At 39.6% G+C, this 21728-nt stretch overlaps 2 protein-coding genes across 4 annotated transcripts in view; both read right to left on the bottom strand.

Annotated features, from left to right (window-relative positions):
* Positions 1–21728, bottom strand: part of ttn.2 (titin, tandem duplicate 2) — a 195437-nt gene that overhangs the window by 104353 nt on the left and 69356 nt on the right. Inside the window, exons 84-94 of the mRNA XM_056389502.1 lie at positions 21284–21340; positions 19947–20003; positions 19312–19383; positions 18950–19018; positions 18715–18795; positions 18459–18530; positions 17933–18151; positions 3733–3777; positions 886–936; positions 378–773; positions 9–287 (exon numbers count right to left, since the gene is read on the bottom strand). Coding sequence (XP_056245477.1) covers positions 9–287; positions 378–773; positions 886–936; positions 3733–3777; positions 17933–18151; positions 18459–18530; positions 18715–18795; positions 18950–19018; positions 19312–19383; positions 19947–20003; positions 21284–21340 — 1398 coding nt within the window. The remainder of the gene's footprint in view (positions 1–8; positions 288–377; positions 774–885; positions 937–3732; positions 3778–17932; positions 18152–18458; positions 18531–18714; positions 18796–18949; positions 19019–19311; positions 19384–19946; positions 20004–21283; positions 21341–21728) is intronic.
* On the bottom strand, positions 5372–15852 carry LOC130177181 (probable serine/threonine-protein kinase kinX). Of its 3 annotated transcripts, none has more exons than XM_056388663.1 (3): positions 15606–15852; positions 12895–14381; positions 5372–12528 (listed from the first exon to the last, which is right to left on the bottom strand). In XM_056388663.1, the coding sequence occupies exon 3, from the start codon at positions 12175–12177 to the stop codon at positions 5515–5517; it is 6663 nt and encodes a 2220-aa protein (XP_056244638.1). In that variant the 5' UTR covers positions 12178–12528; positions 12895–14381; positions 15606–15852; the 3' UTR covers positions 5372–5514. The 3 variants fall into 3 exon arrangements, with proteins under 3 accessions (XP_056244638.1, XP_056244639.1, XP_056244640.1); XM_056388664.1 differs by having other exon boundaries at positions 9469–12528; XM_056388665.1 differs by lacking the exon at positions 5372–12528 and having other exon boundaries at positions 12692–14381.

Here is a 21728-nt window from a genome sequence, read left to right as displayed (position 1 = left end):
TTTCTTACCAATCACTTTTACACTTGTTGTAGTCTTGACATCCTCCTGGTTGGCCACTTCACATGAGTAGGAACCAGCATCGTCATCTGTGGAGTTCTGGATGGTCACAGCGTGCTGCATACCAATGACATTGATCTGGATCTTGTTGGCCTTTTTCTTCAGGACCTCACCGTTCTTCTTCCACACCACATCTCTCTCTTTGTTCAACTCACAGGTCATGTACAAAGGCTGACCCTTCAGAGCCGAAGTCTCCTCCTCCAGCTCTTTGATCCATTTCACAGGGAGCTCTGTGAGCAGAGAAAAAGGAAATGAGCAATACAACGCTAGCTAGTGCTTAAATGGGATTATAAGAGAATTTAAGGCAGAAAAAAGAATACCTTCAACAATGAGCTTGGCTGTGCATGATATTTCCTTGCCAGCGTTCTTGGCCACACAGGTGTATTCACCAGTGTCGGACAGCTGGACATCAATAATGTTCAACTTGCGATCCTTGCCATCAGAAGTGAACTTGTGCTTGGGGCTCTCACGCAGGTTGCTGCCATCTTTCATCCATGAAGTGATGGCGGTGGAAGGTGAGACCTCACAGTCAAACACAGCAGCCGAGCCAATAGACTCGGCTTCCTTCAGCACGATGTCCTGAAGCTTCTTGATGAACTTCAGTGGGACGGCTTTGAGCTTGAATCCTCCGAAGGGATCCTCTGGAGGCGATGGGCCCTTTCCACCAGGCCTCAGGCCCCGGCCCCTGCCTTCTCCAGGGGACGGGGTCTGCTTGGCTGAAATACAGATTCAATTGAGATTTTAATTTCAAAGGATTCTGGATTTTCTTGCTGGGAATTCACAGCCACAGTTGCTAGGTTTTGATAGGTTTATAAAAACAACACTTACGTTTCAGCCCTCTACCTCTACCTCTTCCTGCCTCCTCTGCTGGTTGTCCCTCTGTTCAGAAACAATGAAAATAAATTTGCTGCACACAATGTAATTCTATGTCAATGTCTAAGTAAATAAATAATAAACATGCCATGGCCAGGAAGTGATTGTGATGGTAAATAATGACATTAAAATGAAGGCAGACAAAAACACAATAATGAATAATGAATAATTCAATTTTACTGTGACATGGTCTTCACACAATGAGGAGATGGAATAACAAACAAATGTAAAGATGGCATGAGTGGGGAGAACACATGTTGGACTGATGAGAATGGTGTGATAATGAAATGGCAGACACACAAATGACATGACAGAAATGACAGAAAGCAATGAATATGACCTGACAGTGTGACAACAAAATGATAATTAACATAAAGAAACAAACAAACACGAAAGAGATGGCGTAAATTGCGTCACACTTAAAATATGGTGGGTAAAGATGAGATTTAGATGGAGGTATGATGGTGGTAATGGGTAGAGATTATTCAGGGCATGAAGGGCGGGTTTTTCTCAGTTGTCACCCAACAAGTTGGGGCCGCCACCGTCTCACCTCTCCTGGTCACCCCTGGAACCTCCAGAGCACCTTCTTCTCCTTCACCTTCCCAGTCTTCTGAGCCGTAACTCTCTCTGGGAACCATCTCCCAACCCCAGGCCTCCTCTTCCTCCTGTGTTGCCTCTCCCTCTGCTTCAAACTCTTCTTCAAAGACCTCCTCCTCTGGCTGGGTGTCGACCTTCTTCATCTGCACAGCTCCAGGAGAGATCTCCTTCACCAGGGGGACCTTCCCTTTGACAGGTTTTGCTGGTTCTGCACTCTTCTCCTCTTCTGGTGACGGCTTCTTTGGGACCTTTTTAAGAGTCACAGCTTCAATAGAGTCTTTTGGTGAAACTGTTTTAGGAACCTTTTTGAGTTTATCAACACTTGGCTTCCTCTCAACAGGGACCGACTCTGCTTCTTTAAGCTTTTCAACTTTAGGAGATGGTGTCTTTTTCAGCTCAACCTTCTTAAGCCTCTCCACAGGCTTCAGAGAAACTTCTTCCTTCTCCTCTTTTGCCTTAGGTGTGAATCCCTTCTTCAGCTGCATAGGTTTGGGTTCCTCAGGAGCCTTCTCCGGTCTCTTAACAGAAGCTGGCACCGGAGACGCCGTCTTCTCCACTGGAACTGCCTCTACTTCCTTTGGCTTCTCCGGCTTCTTCTCCGGAGCCTCCGGGATCTCAGGTTTCTTCGGTCTTGCCTCTGGCTCTCGTTCTTTTGGTTTTTCATCTGGACTTATGCGACGGCGGTGCAGGTCGTCGGTTGGCTTCTTCTCTTTCTCCTCTGCTGGCTTCTTCTCAGGCTCCGCAGCCTCTTTGGAGGGCCTGGAAAAGGGCTTCAGCTTGACGCTTTCTATCTCTTGTTCCTGTGTTGGGATTTTCTTCACCTTGACGGGAGCTTTAACCTCCTCTGGCTCTTTCTCTGGAGTTTTCTTTTTATCTACTGGCTTTGACACCTTGGCCGGTGGCTCCTTTATCTCTGGAGGTGTTTTCTCAGGTTTTTTGGGAGGTTCTTTGGTTTCTACCTCTCTGGGGATCCTCTCGCCTTTCTGGAAAGGCACAGTGTCCCTGTCTGCCCTCTCCTTTTTGTCTTTCTCTGGCTCCTCTGCTGTTTTAACAGGCTTTTCAAATGGTTTTAATTTGACTACTTCTGGTTCCACTTCATCTGAAGGCAATTTTTTAACTTTCTTCAAGGCTGCACTAGGCGGTGCAGGTTCCTCTTCCTTAAGTGCTTTGGGAGTTTTCTTAAGAGTGATCTTATCTTCTGGTTTCTCGTCTTTTGGGGTGGGTTTCTGGCGGGTCCACGCATCTTTGGGAGCCTCTGCTTCTGCCTTTTCTTTTGGTTTAATAATATCTGGCTTTTTCACCACATCTGCTTTCTCTCGAGGCTTCCTCTCCTCCACAGGTCTCCTGGTGGCGACTGACATCTCAATCATCTCTTCCTTATGTACCATTTCTTCAACACTGAACACAGTGGTCTTGGTGACCTTCTGAGGTTTTTCCTCTTCTTCAGCCTCTTTAATTGGAACTGATGGAATCTTCTTCAGTTTAATAATCTCCAGTTCTTCTTCCACTTCCCTCATGACTCTGGTTGTTTTCCTCAAGGTGGGAATCTCAAACGTTCCATCCTCTTCCAACTGAATTTTACCTTTTTTGAGCGGAACCGGCAGCAAAGTTTTGACATTACTTACAGACAGATATCACATCACAATATGTACAAACACACACACACAGACACACATACTTAATACTGGGAAAATGACCAAAATAAATACAAAAATACAGAGAAAAAAAAAAGAAAGAAAAAAAACCCTCAATAATTGGTTTTTAAAACCTAATAAAAAAACAACTTCAGATGACAACAGAGAAAAAGGACAAAAACAAGACAGAAAAACTTTCACAGAATACAGAAAACACACACACACACACACACACACACACACACACACACACATATATATATATATATATATATATATTTTTTTTTTTTTTTTTAATTAATAGATTTGAAATAGGTCTGTGGAAAGCTTTTGTTGTTTTGATATGTGTGTGATGAACCAAATAGATTAGTGGTCAACTCCTTGATTTTCTTTGGACATTTAGTCTCTCAAAATGTCCAATTGATGATTTGAAACTCAACTGTGAAGCAGGTGTAGTTTTTAGCTTTGAGGTGCTTTAACAGAAGTAGGTGGCGTTCCTTTATAGCCTACAAGTCCTGTTGCTGTGTACTGTGTGCACTGAGGTAAAGTGAGTGGTAATCGGTGCTCTTACCTTTCTTGACTCCTCCCGGTGTTTGGACGGGTCCCTTGGTTTCATCTAATACAAAGGTATAGTTCAGAAAGTTGTTAATTAGGCCACGTACTCAGACTGAACAGCATTTTAATTGGTTTAAAAATGGGTAGACCTTAAGAACCTGTCATCAAACATTCAGAAATAATGAATGTTTTATACAGAATGTTGATGACAGTGGTGACTGAAATACAAAGTAAAGCAGTTCAGTATCACATGATGTAGTTGAATGACATGAAAAATAGTATCATAAGCAAAGATAAAGAGGTGACATGAAGTTGTGTAGCATGCTTGTGTTGGATTCAAGATCAATGAATTAATGACCAAAAAACAGGACACACAACATAAAAACAACAACAAAAACCAGATAAGACAGACTCACAAGGTAATCAACAACAGTGAAGACACACAAGTGTGTGGTTATACAGTCAACATCTGCAGTGACATAATAAGGTGTGAAAAAGATGAAAAGCCCCCCAAAAAAATCAATCCAACAAAAAGGATTATTTCTTCTCAGTCTTTTAAATGCCTCTACCTGTTTTAGGAGCTATCTTTTCTACCGTGATCGGTTTTTCTTCTTCCGCAACCACCTTGGTCGGTTCCTCAGCCTTCACAACAGGCTGTGGTACGGTCACTTCAAGTATAAAAAAGTGGAATTGAAGTATTGTCAAGAATTACCAAAACACACACAAGGCTTTGGTAAGAATTTGTTAACAATTATTGTCTGGATACCTGGCTTAGTTTCTTCTTGTGGAGTAATTCTCTTCTCCAATTTCTTTGCTTTGTCAGTGACTTCAGGCCGTTTGGCAGCTTCTTGAACTTTTACAGCAGCCTGTGGTTTGATTTCTTAAAGTACAAGGTATACAGGGAATTCAACAGAAAGTTCTCCACAGACATTTCATTCTAGCTCCGATAGCTTGTCAAAACTTAGAGCCTAAGTTCATTATGCTAGTTGATGTTTATAATGACCCTGTTTGCTTTCTTTTCTTTCCATAGCACTTCAATCTCTTCAGTGACTTGAGTAATATGTTGGGTTTCTTCAGGATAAAGTTTCAAAGATTCAGATTTGCTCAAGAGTGACATTCTTTTACGAATGTCTTAAGAAAACTCACAAAACACACAGACGTAAACACCAAAACACATTTAAAAGAGAGGCTGGGTACCTGGTTGAGGAACAGCTGGCTTTACCAGTGGTTCTTTGACTTGTGGTGGTGACTCCTTCTCCTTCACAGGAACTTGGAAATGAAATTATATGACAATCAGAACCTCACTAAGATTGATGGGGTGAGCACTGAAGCATGCAAAGACAAATAACAAAGAAAACCCACAGTGAAAACATGGACGAGGAAAGGAATTTCCAAGAAATCTCCACAAAAATATCTCACCTCAGCTCATCTGTGAAAAACATTTTGTCTCAACACACACAGGTACAGTGACAAATAAAGGACACAACAACAGAATTAGAGAAAACAATTAGAAAAACCCAACATACAGAATGGGACTGTGGTGGTTTAGATATCGGGTGATAAGAAACCAAAAAAAAGAGACTGTCTCAGTCGACAGCATGGTGGTTCCTCACGATGACCAAGAATACAGTTTGTGCCCAAACAAAATGGGTGATATGATATGGATATCCTCTTGAAATGATGACGACAAAGAGGTATGAATCTGATAAATTTTATAGTGGATGATAAAGGAGGGGTGTACGACAATGTTTGGTGCTCAGATCAAAAAACACGTGCTCGTGACAGAGAAAATTTTTCCCTATATACCTCTTGACGATTCTTGAAGGGAGGCATTTTCTTTCCCTTCTGGTTCCAAAGACAAAACCCTTCTTTCTATGAAGGATTGACGTCCCTCAACTTCTCCCTCCTTTCTGGTTATGGTTTCAGCTTCCTGAGGAGGCAGGTATCGGACATGTGCCTCCAGACAAGACTGTTCAACCTCTGATTCCCATTTCCTGGTGGCACCTTCCCCATGTTCTGGAGCATCTGTTTTGTAGTGAGCAGTCTTTTTCTCGACCGTCTTTGGCTTGGTTGTATCTGTTACCGAGGGTTTTCTGACTGTGGGCTCATGCCAATGCATCACATCAATATCATCTTTTGACTCTGTTGTTGTAGGTACGTATTTTTTGGAAATCTTCACTTCTTCATCGAACATCTCTGGGGACTGATACATTTTCTTACTTCTTTTTGTGGGTGTAAGTAATTGCTCAACTTTGATTTGTTCTTGTTCTCTGGTTTTTAAATCAGTTTTTTCTTTTTCATGAAATTCTTTGATTTTGCCTTTCCCTATCACTGTTTCTGTCTTGATTTCCTTGGGTTTAGCTTTCTGTTGTCTTTCCAAAGCATCCAGCTCAATTGATGACTCTTTTGATGTTGTCTCCAACAGAGATGTAACTGTGGATTGCCTTTCAATTTGTTCCTGTCTCTCTCTCATTCCTTCTATGTAACTAAGTTTTGCAGCTTTGTCCTCAATTATGACTGTTTTTGGCCTTTCATCTTTGTCTTTAATGTATAGTTTAGTTGTTTTAAATTCCTGTTCTGTTGTGGCTCCGTCTTTGAGAATATACTTTTCTGGTCTACCATCTGCTGTAAGTGATTCTGTAGATGTCACCTCAGTTGTAGGCATTACCACAGCTTTGCTTTCAGTGTGGTCCAGCTTCATCTTTGTTCCTTGAATAGGACTAATAGTAGCTGTTTTATCCATATCCATCCATAACATCTGCCTGTTATCTATTGTGGATTCGTCTTTCTCTAATGAAATACCATCAGACTTGTAAACCTTTTTTGTAAATGTAATGCCTTCTACTAGCTCATCAGGGGAAATATATCTTAGTGGAGTATCTGATGTAATATCTCGTTCTTTTGCAATCAACAGTTTTTCATATGCAACATTCATTATAGGTGTCCTTGAAGCTTTTCTTTCTATTTGTTCCTGCTTTTCTTCTGTAATCGTAGTAACACTGAGAAAAACATCCTTAACTGTGTCTGTTTTAGACTGAATGCCTTCAACTGTAACCTGTCCTTGATCTTTCAGGGAGTCTGCTTTCTTTGGAGATGTACTATCATATTTACCTTCTCCATGCCTTGGTGAATGGACAACCGCCTTTGCTATAGTGTCTTCTCCTTCCTCCTTTTGGTGAGTAGCAGCTGTCATTTTTGCCATTTGTTGAGTTTGTGTCTGCTTCGTTGGTACTGTATCACCCACAAATGCAATTTTGTCCATTTTAAATTGACTTGTGACTTCTTTTACTACTTCTACACTTTCCTTGGCAGAATCTGGAGTTTGTGAATGTCTTATGAGTGAACCCTCACTGGATTCATAAATGTCCTCTTTCCTTGATGCAATGTGTTTTACTAGTTTGTCAGGTGTAATAAATCTTTGGAGAGTATCTGATTTAAACTCTCCATCTTTAACTATGAGATGTTTTTCAGATGCAACCTCCATTACAGGTGCAATTGAAATTGTTCTCGCTACTTGTTCCTTTTTTGTTTCTGTTACTTCAAATGGAGTAACACTACCATATTCATTTTTAACTGCAACTGTCCTGGACTGCACGTCCTCAGGATACATTTTTGTATGTTTGTCCAACATCTGTCCTATCTTTTTGACACATTTTGGTTCCTTTGACTGAATGCCTTTAATCTCTGTGTCTGTCAACCCTGTTACAGGAGTAACAGCTGTCTTTTTGTCAGTTTGCTTTAGGGTATGTTTTATTTTTTCAGCTGGAGAAAATGTGGTGGTTTGGTCTACAACTGTAAGTTTTTCCGTAGCTTCTTGCTCTACTGAAGATTGTAGATATTTTACTTCTGGTTTTGATGTAACTGAGGCCTTTCTTTCAATTTGCATGTGACTTTCAGGTAATTTCTCTCTAATGGGTGTAACCTTCTCTGTTTTATCTTGAACTGTGTCTACTTTTGACTTGATTTGTTCAGTTTTAATGTTTTGGTGACTAGACTCCATTCTCTTTGGTGAAACATCATCCATTTCATAAATATCCTTTTTTATTGATGTTATATCTTTCACTAGCTGATCAGGTGTGGTATACCACTTGAGAGTGTCTGATTTAACATCTCCATCTTTAACCATCTGAGTTCTTTCAGATGCAAACTCCATCACAGGCGCCACTGAAAACTTTGTTTCAACTTGTTTTCTTTCTGTTACTTCAAATGGAGTAACACAACCATATTTATGCTTTACTACGACTATCTTGGACTGCACTTCCTCAAAAGAATTTTTTGTACTTTTGCCCAGCCTTTGGCCTTTCTCTGTTTGGGATTTTGATTTCTTTGTTACCTCCATTACAGGAGAAACTGTTGTCTTTGTTTCAATTTGTTTCTGTTTGGTTTTCATCTCTTTAACAGGAAGAACTGCAGTGATCTTGTCCGTTCCAGTAAGTTTCTCTACCAAAGTGTGTTGAGCTACGTCTGGCTCAGCTCCTACTGAAGCCTCTCCTTTAGCTTCGGTTTTCTCTGGTTTATCTTTAACTACATCTTCCTTGGTCTTGGCTTGTTTAACAGTAGTATGTGAGGAAGTATATTCTGAAATAGGTTCTCCATCTTTTACAGTCTGAGATTTTTCAGATGCAACTTCCATCACGGGTGTCACTAAAATTCTTCTCTCAACTTGTTCCTGTTTTGTTTCAAATGGAGTAACGCTACCATATTCATTTTTAACTGACACTGTCTCAGCATGGATCTCTCTAGCCAAAGCTTTTCTTTTAATTTGCTCTTTCTTTGCTGGTTTTGTTGAAGGGATTTTTCCAGTTTCATCTTTAATTGTTATCTCGTGAATTTCGACTAATTTCTGGGCTTCCTTCTCAGGTGTAACTTCTGCCTTTGTTTCAGTTTGTTCCTGCCTTGTTTTCCTTTCTTCAAGAGGAACATATTTGACTGTTTTGTCTTTCTTTGTTGTTGATTTCTCTCCTCTCATGGTCAGTGATATTTCTTTCTTTTCAGGAATGGATTCAAATTGATTGTTGTCTCCCTTTCCTGTTTCTCTATCTATACCTTCGAATTCTGCGTGCTCATTATCAACCTCTTTAGCTTTTACATGTTTTTCACGTGTACCTTTAATTTGAGTCACTTTTTCAGTTTTATCTTTAACTGTGATGAATTTTGGTGGGATTTGTTCATCTGCAACCTCTTCAGTTTTGGCTAACTTTTGTCCTCTCTTCTTCAGGGATATTGATTTCATCTGAGAAATATCCTCTGACCCACTAATTACCTTATCAGCTGCTGCAAATTCAGTTTCTTTGACCTCTGCATGTTTTTCAGGAGATAATTCCAAATCTTTAGAAGTTTCCTCCATCAAAGGTGTAACTGAAACCTTTCTCTCCAATTGGTCCTGTTTTGATTGTGTCTCTTTAAGAGGAGTAGCTTTATAAGTTTTATCTTTAACTGTACTGAACTTGAACTGGTCTCGTTCAGCTATAACCTCTTGAGGTCTCGTAAGGTCCTGTTGGGGTTCTTGTGAGGATGCTGATTCCCTTTCTGATGTATCAATTTCCCCATCGAATTCTGGACGCTCATTATCAACTTCTTTAGCTTTAACATGTTTTTCACGTGTACCTTTAATTTGAGTCACTTTTTGTGTTTTATCTTTAATTGTGATGAATTTTGGTGGGATTTGTTCATCTGCAACCTCTTTATTTTTGGCTAACTTTTGTCCTCTCTTCTTCAGGGATATTGATTTCTTCTGAGAAATATCCTCTGACCCACTAATTACCTTATCAGCTGTTGCAAATTCAGTTTCTTTGACCTCTGCATGTTTTTCAGGAGCTACTTCCAAATCTTTACAAGTTTCCTCCATTACAGGCGTAACTGAATCCTTTCCTTCAATGTGTTCCTGTGTTGTTTTCACTTCTTTAAGAGGAGTAACTTTAAAAGTTTTATCTTTAACTATACTAAACTTTAGTTGATCTTTTTCAGCTATAATCTCTTGGGGTTTGGTGAATTTCTGTTGTTCTGATACTGACTCGCTCTCTGTCATTTGGCATCTTTCTTCTGTTGATACCTCTTCTGTTATAAGGGTCTTTCCTTGGATTTCTTTAAGTCTTGGTTTTCTCCCTTCAATTAGTGTAACTTTAGAATATTTGTCTTTAACTGTGGCAAGGTTTGATTGTACTGAAACAACAGCAGCCTCTTTAGGTTTGGCTAGCTTCTGTATTTTTTCTGTCAGTAATTCTTCAGATGTTGCTGCTACCAAATCTGCAACTGATGTCTTTCTTTGAGGCCGATCCTGCTTTATCAGTTTCTGCTCTTCAGTTTTAGCAACCTTATTGAGTTTGTCCTCTGTCTCATCTGTCTTTGACTGGACTTCTTTTAGTTCAATCTCATTTGACTGACTTTCTTTGGTTGTAACCTCCTCAGATTTGTCTAGACTTTGACGTCTCTCCTTTTTAGCTTGTTCTTGTCTTGTTTTTATCTCTTTGGTTGGAAGAACTCTTTCTTGTTTGTCTTCAGTTCTAAATAGCTCTTGCTCAACTTTTAATTCTAGGTCCTTAGTTTCTTTTAACATCAGTTGTCTTTCTTTTAAATGAATTGGTCTTGAAGGAGGAATTTCTTCTGCTTTAACAGTTTTATCTTTTCTCACACTGTCTTTGACTTTTGTGGTATGTTGTTCTACCAGTGTTTGTTTAGGTCGTCCCTCTATCTCAGTTTTCATGGAGGTCAGTTTTTCAGTTTGCTCCTGTCTTGGTTTTGTCTTTTCTTTTAGACTTACTTGGACATGTTTATCTTTAATGAGAGCTGCCTCAAACTGGTTTTCATCTTCAACTGCTGTTTGCTGTCTCACTCTTTGAGCAACATCTTTCTTTGGGGTCTTGCTCTGTGATATGATTTCACCCTTTTGTAAGGAATCATCAGTTGTGGTTTCTTTTTCTGACTCTGGATGTCTGACTTCTGTTACAGGAGTAACTGAAATCTCTCCATCGGGTTTCGTCTCTGTTGTTCCTTCCATAGGACTGACTTTGACCAATTTGTCTTTAAGTGTAACTACTTTGGACAATATAGATTCAGGCAGAGGCCCGCTGGTTGACAGTGGCATTTCTTTGTTTAACATTATAGCTGAGGTCTTTCCTTCTTTCCGTTTCTGTTCTGCTTGTTTCATGTTTTGGTCTTTTACAGTGACTGCCCTCAACTGAAAACTAGCAAAGTCTTCTATGTTTTCTACAGCCTCTTCTTTTTGTTTTGATGGTGGCATTTTCTTTTTATAAACCTCTTTTGGTTTTTGTAATTTCTCAATTAGTCCTACACCTTCACTAATATGTTCGCCAGTTAGAGGGAATTTTTCAGAAATGTCTTCCTCCATTAATTCCTTATCTGTGATGTGTTTTTCCTGAGTTGGATCCTTTATATCTGGTCTCTTGTCTAATGTCTTTTTCAAAGTATCAACTTTGTTATTTTGTATTTCTTTCTCTGAGTGAATTTCTTCAATCTTATTTTTATCCTTATGTGATACATTTTCCAAAGGTTTGTCCTCTGCAGTTTCCAATGCACTTTTTTTGGATCGTGAATCTCTCTCTTGTCTGATTGGTTTCTTAGAAAATGTTTTCTGTTTGGCAGCCTTGGGTTTTCCAGTCATTTCTGCCTTTAACTGGATGTTCTCAGTAGTACACAGCTGTTCCTCTTCTTCCTCAGATTCTATGATTCCAGGTTTGGAAGATATCATTTTGCTTGGTTTAACACGCTCTGAAGAATCGGTTTCTTGTATCTTTGAGGTCACTTCAATATTTTCAGCCTCTAAAGGTTTGTCTTCTACGTCATCTTCCTTTAATATGCACTGGAGACCGGCCTTTTCTAAAGGCTTACTGTCTGTCATACTGGTTAACTCAGGTTTTCTAACTGATAATTTAGGTTTATCTTTGAGCCCTTGTGTGAAAATATCTTCCTTCTCTTCAGAATCAGCCTTAAAAGTCACATATTGAGGTCCCACCACCTGTTTTTGATCAGGAACACCTTTAACACAAACTGGCTCTGGACTCTCAACTTTTCTTTGACTACTTTGAGAAGCTTCCTTATGCTCTTTTGTATCTTTTTTAATGTCTTTTATTTCTATACCTGCTGTCGGAGAATCAGTATTTTGGAAAGAAAACTCTTCAACTTGAGATTTTTGTTCAGTAAGTTTGTCCTGAACTGCCACAACTGTTTTCTTCTTGGACACATTTTCTGTCATGACCTTTTCTTTAGTATTTGGGGTGAGTCTCATTTTAAGGCCCTGTGTCTTTAAACCATCAGTAACAGATATGTCACCACTTATTTCAGACACTTCATCAGGTTCTTGCATCATACTTAAAATCCCTTGTTGCACAGATCTAATACTTTTGCCCAGAATTTCTTCTTTATCCTTGTCGTGCATTTTAGCTTTTTCTTCAACTTCTTCTCTTTCTATGATATTCTCTGCAGAGGACACTTCCTTTGACATGAAATGTTTCGGGATTTTCTGAGATCCTTCTCTTTTCTCAGCCTTTAAAAGGCCAGAGATGGCCTCTTGAGGATGGAAGAGTTTAAGAGGTGTGAAGACAAAGCACCATGTGGCGGTGCCAAGAGATTAGGAAAAAGAACACAAAAACACAGACACAAACATTTGGAGTTAAACAAGACAAACATAGAGCATAGAAATAATAAGAAAGTAGTAAGAGCTGACAATCAAGGACAAGAAAATATGGTGTCGTTGTACCTCTTTCTGGTGTTTTTCCTTTTATCTCAGCTTGTGTTTCAGGAGACAAAGTAGTACCAGTGGTTGAGGGAATGGTCTCAGCCTTGGCCTCTGGTTCTTTAAAGATAATCAGTTTTTGTTTAATATAAGATATTAATATTTAAGAGAGGAAAACACAGGAAGAAAGACAGACTTCAAACCACTAAGAGATAGAAAAAAGAACCTTTAAAAAAAAGAGTACAAAAACAAACCAATAGAATAGTGTTGTAGGGAACACAATCAACAGGAAAATGTGACATGAAGAGACATTCACAAATGAGGTGAAAAGAGATGAACTGTGGTTGATGGTGGACTGAGGTTGAAATGATGAATATGGGTGGTTGACCAAGGTTTGGATAAAAAAGAGCAAAGACTGCACCCAAACACAGAGACATGGAAAAGTTAAAGATGAAGATGATCATGTTAGATTTGAAATCTATATACCTCTGGCAGCTGTTTGTGGGGAAATCCTTTTCTTCTCTGGTTTTGAAGGGACTGAAGGTTTTGTATCTTCTTTTATCTTTTCAGTATCAACTCTCTGAGGACGGATATCTTTGGATTCCTCTTTTTTCTTATGTTCTGCTTCAGCTTTAGTCTCAGTCTCCTGTTTGATCACTTTTGGCGTCTCAAGGTCGATATCTGTTACTGATTCTTTTGGTTTGGGGGTCACCTCTGCTTCAGGTTTTGGTTTTTCAGCTACTTTCCCCATTTTTGTCTCATCAGATTTTACCTTCTTCTCTCGCTTCTGTTCAGCTAGCTCATGTTTCTTTACTGACACACTGGTCTCATCTTTTCTGGAGTCGGAAATGTCAGGTTGTTTAATTCGAGTTTCGTCCTCAACTTTTGTTGGTTTGTCTTCAAGTCTGACTTTTGTCCGCTCAATTGTAATTTCTGTAATTTCCTCAGCTCTACTGTATTCTTCCTCTGGAGAAGCTGATATTATCTCCACATCATGATCAAATGATTCCTCGTATGTGACCTCTTTCTCACTTTTCAACCTTTTCAATTCTGTGCTAATTATAGTTGGGGAAGGTTTGGTTGTATCTTTCACTGACTCTATGTCCTCAGTTTTGTCTATTTTGCGTCTCTCTCTGCTTTCTGTTTTGATGCTCATCTCCCTTCCCTTTTTGACTGTCACACTAGTTTCTTGCATAGAAATGACCTTGTCTGGCAGGTGTCTGACGTATGTGCTGTCTCTCCTCTCGTCTGTAATCTCCTCTGTTGGTGACTCCATTGTCCTGACAAAAAACTCCCCCCCAGTTTTTTCATCCTGCGATGTTGTGACCTCTCGATCTATGTCCGATTCTCTTTTCTGGACTGTAACTATAGTTTCTTGTGTTTTAGGGACAACCCTTTTTTTGGTCACCCTGGTTTCTTTCCTCTGTGAAGTTTCAGTAACAGATATCTCACCTCTTAATTCAGACGTTTTGTCACTTTGGGCTGGTTTTTCTGTGGTACTTAAGACATCTACTTCTGATAACAACACTATGGTCTCGCCCAGATGAGCCACTTTGTCCTCGTACAATTCAGCGTGTTTTTCCACTACCTCTTCGTGTTCCCATGTTTCTTCTGCGGGAGACACTTTCTCTGTTACATAATAAACTTCCTGTATTTTCTGAGATCCTTTTCTTTGCTCAATCTTGACAAGTGTTGTAGTTGCTGGAAGTTTTAAGAGGTGTTGAAGAACAGGCGTCATGTGGCGGCGCCAAGAGAAGACAACAAAACACAAAGACAATCAGGAGTGTTAGAGAGAGACAGCACAGAGATTAAGAGGCTAATGTTTCAGGTGATAATCCACCAGATAAAGATTAAGATGGTTAGAGTACTTCATCGTGTGTTCAGATGGTTTGTACCTTTTTCAGGAGGAGGGACTTTTTTCTCTTGTTCAACCTCTGTGGGCCGAATCTTCTCAATCTTCTTAGTTTCTATTACTTATAAAGAATTAACCAGTTTTTAATCCAAGATGGTGCATGAGGAGAAGATTATTGTAAAAGAAAGGAATACAGACAAAGTTAACAAACAGACAAACAGAAATAACAGGCACACATTAAATAACACAAAACACATCAAGCAGTAAGATGTCGAAGATGTAAGATGATAGAAACCCTTTGAAGAAGTGGCAACAGCTCAGTTTGATTTAATTTGCACTTGTGATTTCATATCACGTAATGAATATAATGCAATGTCAGACATAACGTACTGTAGACTCAAAAAATAAAAACGGTTCTGTTCTTTGTTCAGTGCAACTAGGCAACTGTTTGTTTGTTGCATCGTCTCAAAGCCTCAACTCTGATGTGGTTCTAACATGTTTCAGCTTCTGACTGTCATGGTGTTCATCTGCCAGTGGTGAAAACAGCTTGTGATCGTTCAGTTGATGTTATCTTATGCTTACTTAAAGTTAAAGGTAAAAAAAAAATTTTTGTATAAAAAAACAAACTCACTGGCTCTTTGCTACATATTATTGAAAAATATGATTCATTAAAGAAACAAAGTTCAACCAGATTTTATGATTTGATGGAACAATTGTGTAAAAAAAGATTCCTGCAATCATGTGGGTGAAATGTGCATTTTCTCTCTCATTAGGACTTATTTATGACTGTGTCCGAAATCACTCACTTGCTCCGATAGAATGGACACTCAATATTTTAGTCAACACTGAGCAGTTAATTGAGCTTTTGGACAATTGCTAATCATCATCCTCATTCTGCATCATCACTGACAGCTGCAGAGATGCCTGACTGTAATTTTCTCATCAATGTAATGCAGAGCATTGCATTGTGGGATCATTAGCAGAAAGCAGTGCACAAGCCATGAAAAAAAAGATATAAAAAGCACGATATAGAAAATAAGGAGTGATTTTGGACACAGCCTGAGTTTAACACAGTTATGAAGAATGGTAAATGAGAGTCTTGCTTCAGTTTGTTTGCTTTTTGTGCACGTTCTGAATGAATCTGATAATTAATTCGATTATTATCAATTATTTGATTCAGAAGTAAGAATTTCATTTTTTGAGTCTACATGTAGAAGTGCAGCTTTATGCTCCATACACTGCTATGAAGCAGATGAACAAGTGCTGTAACTGGACTGTTGCTGATGGTTGACATGCATGAAGAAGATGCAAAGATAGAAAGAGTTGAGGTCTGCCTCAGCTGTACCTTTAGGAAGAGTTTCTTCAGCCTGTCGTTTGGGTTTGGCTTCAGGTATCTTCTCAGGTGTTTTATCAGGGGTCTTTGTTGGCATTGTTTTCTCTACAGAGATCCTCTCTGTTTGTTTCTTCAACACCTTTTTAACTTTTACTTCCTCAACTTCAACAGGAAGCTGCTCAGCTGGCTTCTTCTCAGGTATCCTCTCTTCTTCAGCCGCCTTTCGATGAAGTGTTTCAGGCTTCCTCACAGGACGAACCTTCTCTGGAACTTTTTCCTCAGGTGGTTTCTCTTGAACCTTTTCTGGCACCATCTTTGGAATTTCCTCCACTTTTCTCTCAGGTGGCAGTACTTTCTCTGGAACCCTCTCATGGGACTTTTCCCTCACCTCAGTTTTCCCAGGAGGCAATCTTTCTGGTACTATCTCACGTATTTTATCAGGCAGGCTCTCAACTTCAGTCTTCGACACAACAACCTCTTCAAACACCTTCTGAAGTACTTTTTCAGGTACCTCTTCTGGTACGAGTTTAGGTTTGGGCTTCAAAGCTTTAAGAGGGTTTGACACAAAAAACGTGCACAAGACATGACTATAAAGAACACAAAAATGTGCTGGCGCACAAGTAAAGATACATTAGAAACAACAGGGAATACTTTACTCAAATTATCTGTTTTTAAGCAGAAGTGCTGCCATTTTGCCCTGAGGGTGGCGTGTGAAGGTATTTTGTATATGACTACAAAAAAACCCTTATATGTTAATTGTTCTTTTTTGTGGAGTTACAAATTGTGGCCAGATGGTGGCACCAGAGGAAGCATCCAGGAGAAAGCATAATCGATATATTTAAATATATCATGGTAATTTGAGTAACATAACCCTGCTTGTTTAAAACTTCAACAGAATCAAAGGACGACAGAGAAAACAGAAACAAAGCCGGAGCTCCATCAGAAATAGTAAAGTACCTTTCTCTTTCTTTACTGGCTCTTCTTTAGGAGGAACCACAGCAGGTTCTGGTTTCCTGGCTGCTTTTGCAGGCTCCTCCACAGGAACTTTAAAGAGTACCATTCACATACATTAGAAGAAATACAATGAATTCAAGTTGAAGAGTGTTAGAGACAAACCCACCACTCTATCGAGTGTAAGACAAGACAAATCCACAATTGACAAACTCGCGTGCAGCCCCATTGTAACCTCACAGTTACTCTGTGAGCCAGAGGTTAGACATTAGACACACACACCACAGAAGAAGAGACTTTAAGATGAGTGTAAGACTTTAGGTTTTAGTGGGAGGAGCTTTGGGATGATTGATAACTGACTGAGCTTCAGGTACCTTTAGCTGCCACAGGCTTCTTCTGTGGGACTTCTTCCTCTCTCTCCACCTTTTTAGGGACTGTAGGTGGTGGTGGAGGTGCAACCACCTCCTTCTTGGTTGGTGTTTCAGGTACTTTAAAAGAACACGTCATTTGTCAGATATGTGAAAGTGTAACTATGTTCACAGTCAAAAAGGCTGTTGGAAAGTATCAAATGTTTGGTGACGTTAAATAACAAGACACACAGACAAACCGACTCCATCACAGACATTAGAGACAATCAAAGTTGGCAATACATTAAAAGGTATCAGGTCTCTAAAGGTTAAAAAATAGGAAGTTCGCTTGCACCAACAACTAAACTAGACACAAAATGATCAACAAGCACTCAAGGAAAATCACTCCAGGTGAGTTAAAGTTGGAGTTAAGAGAATTAAGAAAAACTCCGAAGCTGCATCTCACCCAGAGATGCTGTATACCTTTCTTTGGAGGTTCCTTTGGAGCAGGCGTCGGTTCTGGTTTGGCCTTTGGAGGTTCCTTTGAAGGTGGTGTCAGTTCTGGTTTGGCCTTTGGAGGTTCTGGTTTTGGGACTTTCACTTCAGGCTCAGCTTTTTTCACTGCCGGTTCAGGTTTGAGAACCACCGCAGGTTCTGCTTTTGGAGCTGGAGGTTCTGGCTTGGCGATGGCTGGTTCTGGCTTTGGTACAGGAGGTTCAGGTTTACGGACCTCTGGCTTTAGTTTTTCTGGTTCTGGCTTTGGTTTTCGGGCTTCCGGTTCTGGCTTGGTGACAGCCGGTTCAGGTTTGACCTTTGCCAGCTCTGGCTTTGCAGGTTCTTCAGGGACTTAAAGCAAGATTTAGATTGGTTTAGATACGAGACAGTCAGGACATACAGACAGTCAAAGATTCGCTTCTAGCTTGAAGCTTAGCAAACACAATAAAGACACATCAATACTGAAGACAGAGAAATAAACTCGGTTAAAACAGTCATAAAAGTCTTTAAAATTCAACACACACATCCAAACAAAGCAGGAAATACCTTTGGACGGGGGCGTTGTCGGCTTCTTTACTGCCGCCGGTTTAGCCTCAGGCTCCAGCTCAATCTTCGCAGGTTTGGCTTCTGGTTCTGCTTTGGGAGCCGGTGCGGTCTTAGGCTTTGGTTCAGGTTCTGCTTTTGGTTTGGGCTTGGGTTCAGGTTCAGGCTTAGCTGCAGGTGCCACTTTTTTGGGCTCTGCCGGTACCTGAGGCTTGGGTTCATCTTCAAGTAGGTAACACAGACATTGGCTAATGTTAGCATGAAGTCGTGCTAGCATCTAAGAGTTATCAAGAGGTGTTTGAAAGAGTGGAATGACACTGAAGAGGAAGACATGCACTGATGTAGAGTGAAATTAGCGACAGTATAGTGTGGAAAACAGACACAATGCCAATTAAAGAGTGCAAACAACTAAGTCAGAATAAAATCAAGATGAGACAGACATAAAGAGGTGACACGCTACGTAGCGGTGACTTAGCTGCTACTGAGGACTCTTGATAAGACAAACAACAGGAAGAAGTAACGGATGTACCTTTCTTTGGCACTCCAGGCTTTTCAGCAGGCAGCAAGGGAGCAACAGCAGGCTTCTTGACCTCCTCAGGTTCTTTTAAGATACAGGCAAACACACGATAAACCAGGAAATCAAACAAGAAAACAAAAACAAGACAATGAGAGGAAAAGAACTGAATCTATACAGGTACAATTGTTAAAGGACATCATAACAGATTAGTCATCAAAAGGATGTGAAGATATTCAGCAGAGAGATGTTAGAAATCAGACATCTCTACCTTTGGGAGCAGGAACTTCCTTCTTCTCTGGGACTGTAACTACAGGAACCTTTTCCTCCACCAGCTTTTTGGCCTCCACTACTTCAAAATTGCAGTAAAATGCCACAAGATAGAAACATTAAGGGATGTTATGGAGTGAAATGTCACAACTATATTGAATTTTAAAAAGCATGGAAAGGCACAGATGAATTCATTACTGAACAGGTACATGCCAACATCACAGGTATGTTGGTACCTTTAGGTGGCGCTGGCTCCTTCACAGCTGGTGTCGGCTTCTCTTCAGGCTTTTTCTCAGCTTTGGGAACTTAAAAGACACCAACTGTGTTAGCATCATAAGAGAGATGCTGAGCTTTTGCAGGTGAAGCAGAGAAGCGGTAGATGCAGATGTGCAGTAAAAAAAAAAAAAAAAAAAAAAAACTAACTACAGTAGATAACGCAATAAAAAGTCTATCTGTAGCAAAAAGAAATGAAAGAGTAAAGAAATAAAAACAAAGCAGGACAGGACAAAACAATTAAAGATTTTAGTAGCAGAGGACGGACATTTGAGTTTGAGTGAGGCGCTGAGCTGCAGCAGGATGACATTCAGGTCTACGGTACCTTTTGTTGGGATTTCCTCTCTCATTTCAACTTTCTTGGTCTCCACTGTCTCCTCAATGGGAACTCTGACAGCTGGTGGGAGAAAACACAAAGGGACACATCCAGGATCATCATCGTCAGCAGAAAAATTATGAAAACAGCTTCTCGTTAAGGGATGAATCGCTGCTCATAACAAATGGACGAGGCTCTGAAATCAGTGCTGCATGAAACCCTGTCTCATGTTACAACACAAACCTTAAACCATGTCTTGTGAACAGCATGCATGGATTAACATTAAAGGAATCACATGGTAATCTATTAGCAGTCAGCTTTAATGCAAAGGAAATGATAACCATAACTGATCTACACATGCATTTATGGTAAGACAGTAAGGGTTTTAGGGGATGAGCCTCAGACGGCAGTTACAGAACCATGAGAGTTTGTTATGATCAAGTAAACACTAAAGAAGAAGAATTAAAGGACAAACAAAGAAAAGAAAAAGGGGTGAGATGAACGAACACAAAAGGTAAAAGCCTTAAAAATCATAAATCTCACAAACGAAGACAAACATTAAGATAGAGCCATGGTTAGAGCGGCTCAGACACACAGCTATTAACAGATAGATGTCCTCCCTGTGTGTTACACCGGTCTGATACCTTTGGTCGTGGAAACCTGTTGTGTTACCGTCTCCTCTGTCCAGCTCTCATACTCGACTGCAGGTGTGACGACCACAAAAGTGACAGAAAACAACAAAAGTGAGGCAAACAGTTTGTGCTCGGTGACGAAAACTCATGACGTCATTTCACAGTTTCACAAAGTCACCATATTGTTGTCTCAGAGAGTCTTTAGTTCATCCATTAATGAGATGAGTCTAACAGCCGTTCACTTTGAAAACATACACCCTCTGATTTCATGAATGGAGCAATGAACAGGCCGAAGGCTCTTGCTTGTTAGTTTTACTTTTGTATTCTGTTGTCATCTAGTGTGAGGTGTTTGTGTGATAACCAACTAACCCCAGAGTTTAGTCTGTAAAGCTACAATCTATTTCAGTATTAAAACAGGCTACATTTCACTTCATAGATCGACAAGATGAAAGACTTTGACTGTGAAACGACGACACAGGTGGAAGTTAGTGAGTTTGTCATGGAGAGATGGAAGATGGGATGATTGTTAAAGAGTGAAAAAAGAAGTTAACATCCCAAAACCTCAGACAAACAAACAAACAAGAACACGAACGATCAGCAGGATGATATCTAAATCCTTTCGCAACAACCTTCACAAAGCAGAGATGAGTCACGTGACAATGATGTTATGATGGGCAAAAGAAGCAGATCTATCTATTTATCTATCTGTCTGTCTGTCTATCTATCCTTTTTTTCCCAGATCTACTCAGATGGTTTGATGATGATGATGATGAAGAGGATGAAGTTTGAGTGAAAAAGAAGAAACAAATGTTGTACCTCTCTGCTCCACCTTCATCTCCTCTTCATAGTGATATGTAAATTCAGCCGATTCTTGAAAAAACAAAAATGTTTTTGTTGTTTCCGTTATTAAGAAAAAAGAAATAAAGATTTTGAGATTTATGAAGAGAAATATGAATTAGTTTGTTCGATGTCAGAGTTAAACAGAAAAAATAACTGAAGGTCTGAAGATCTGTGATACAGATGATCAGTCTCATGTTAAACTGATGTTAATCAGTCTTTGGTGGTGGAGGAGGTGAGCAGATGAAGTATAAAAACAAACAGTAAATACCTCTATGTGCAACTGCTTCTTCGTATTGATAGAATTCAGCAGATTCTTTAAAAGACAAAAACATATTGTTTCATTACGAGTTTTAATCTGTTTCTTGAAACTTTATGGAAACAAACATTTTGGAGTTTTAGGCTTAGGTCTAAACTCACATGTTAAAAAATGAACTCATGAAAAAGTTGTTTTTAAATCTACCTTCTGATAAATGGATGTTAAAGTTAACTGCTCCTAATTCCAGTCTTACCTTGAATTGCCACTGATGAGGGCACTTCAGGCCTCTGAACTGAGGAGTCTGGGACATCTACAGAATACGGAATATGGTTTTAATTTAAGTTAACAGAAACTACCATAATACAATAACTATTTAAGGAAAAAATGGGACTGCATGTACAGTAGTATTAAAAAACATCATATTAATAGTTGACAGTCTGGCATTTCAGAAAATCCTCTCTCCTCTTTTGCCAGAGTTGTTGGAAGGTACAAGATACAGACAGCACCATAACATCAACCAAGCTGCCATAATATCAGTGGCCCTGGTCAATGTTGCAAGACTAAAACTAAGACATAAACTTAATGCTAATGATATTAGCTGTTTGTGGCTATGTTAGCAAGAGGTTTCCCTCTGCTAACAGTCTTTGTGCTTACGCTAAACATGTTTTCTTTAATTATAACACTGGTTAACTAAGAAT

This window comes from Seriola aureovittata, chromosome 11, assembly GCF_021018895.1.
Source record: "Seriola aureovittata isolate HTS-2021-v1 ecotype China chromosome 11, ASM2101889v1, whole genome shotgun sequence".
Classification (NCBI taxonomy): domain Eukaryota; kingdom Metazoa; phylum Chordata; class Actinopteri; order Carangiformes; family Carangidae; genus Seriola; species Seriola aureovittata.
This window is presented reverse-complemented; position numbering and strand designations above follow the sequence as displayed.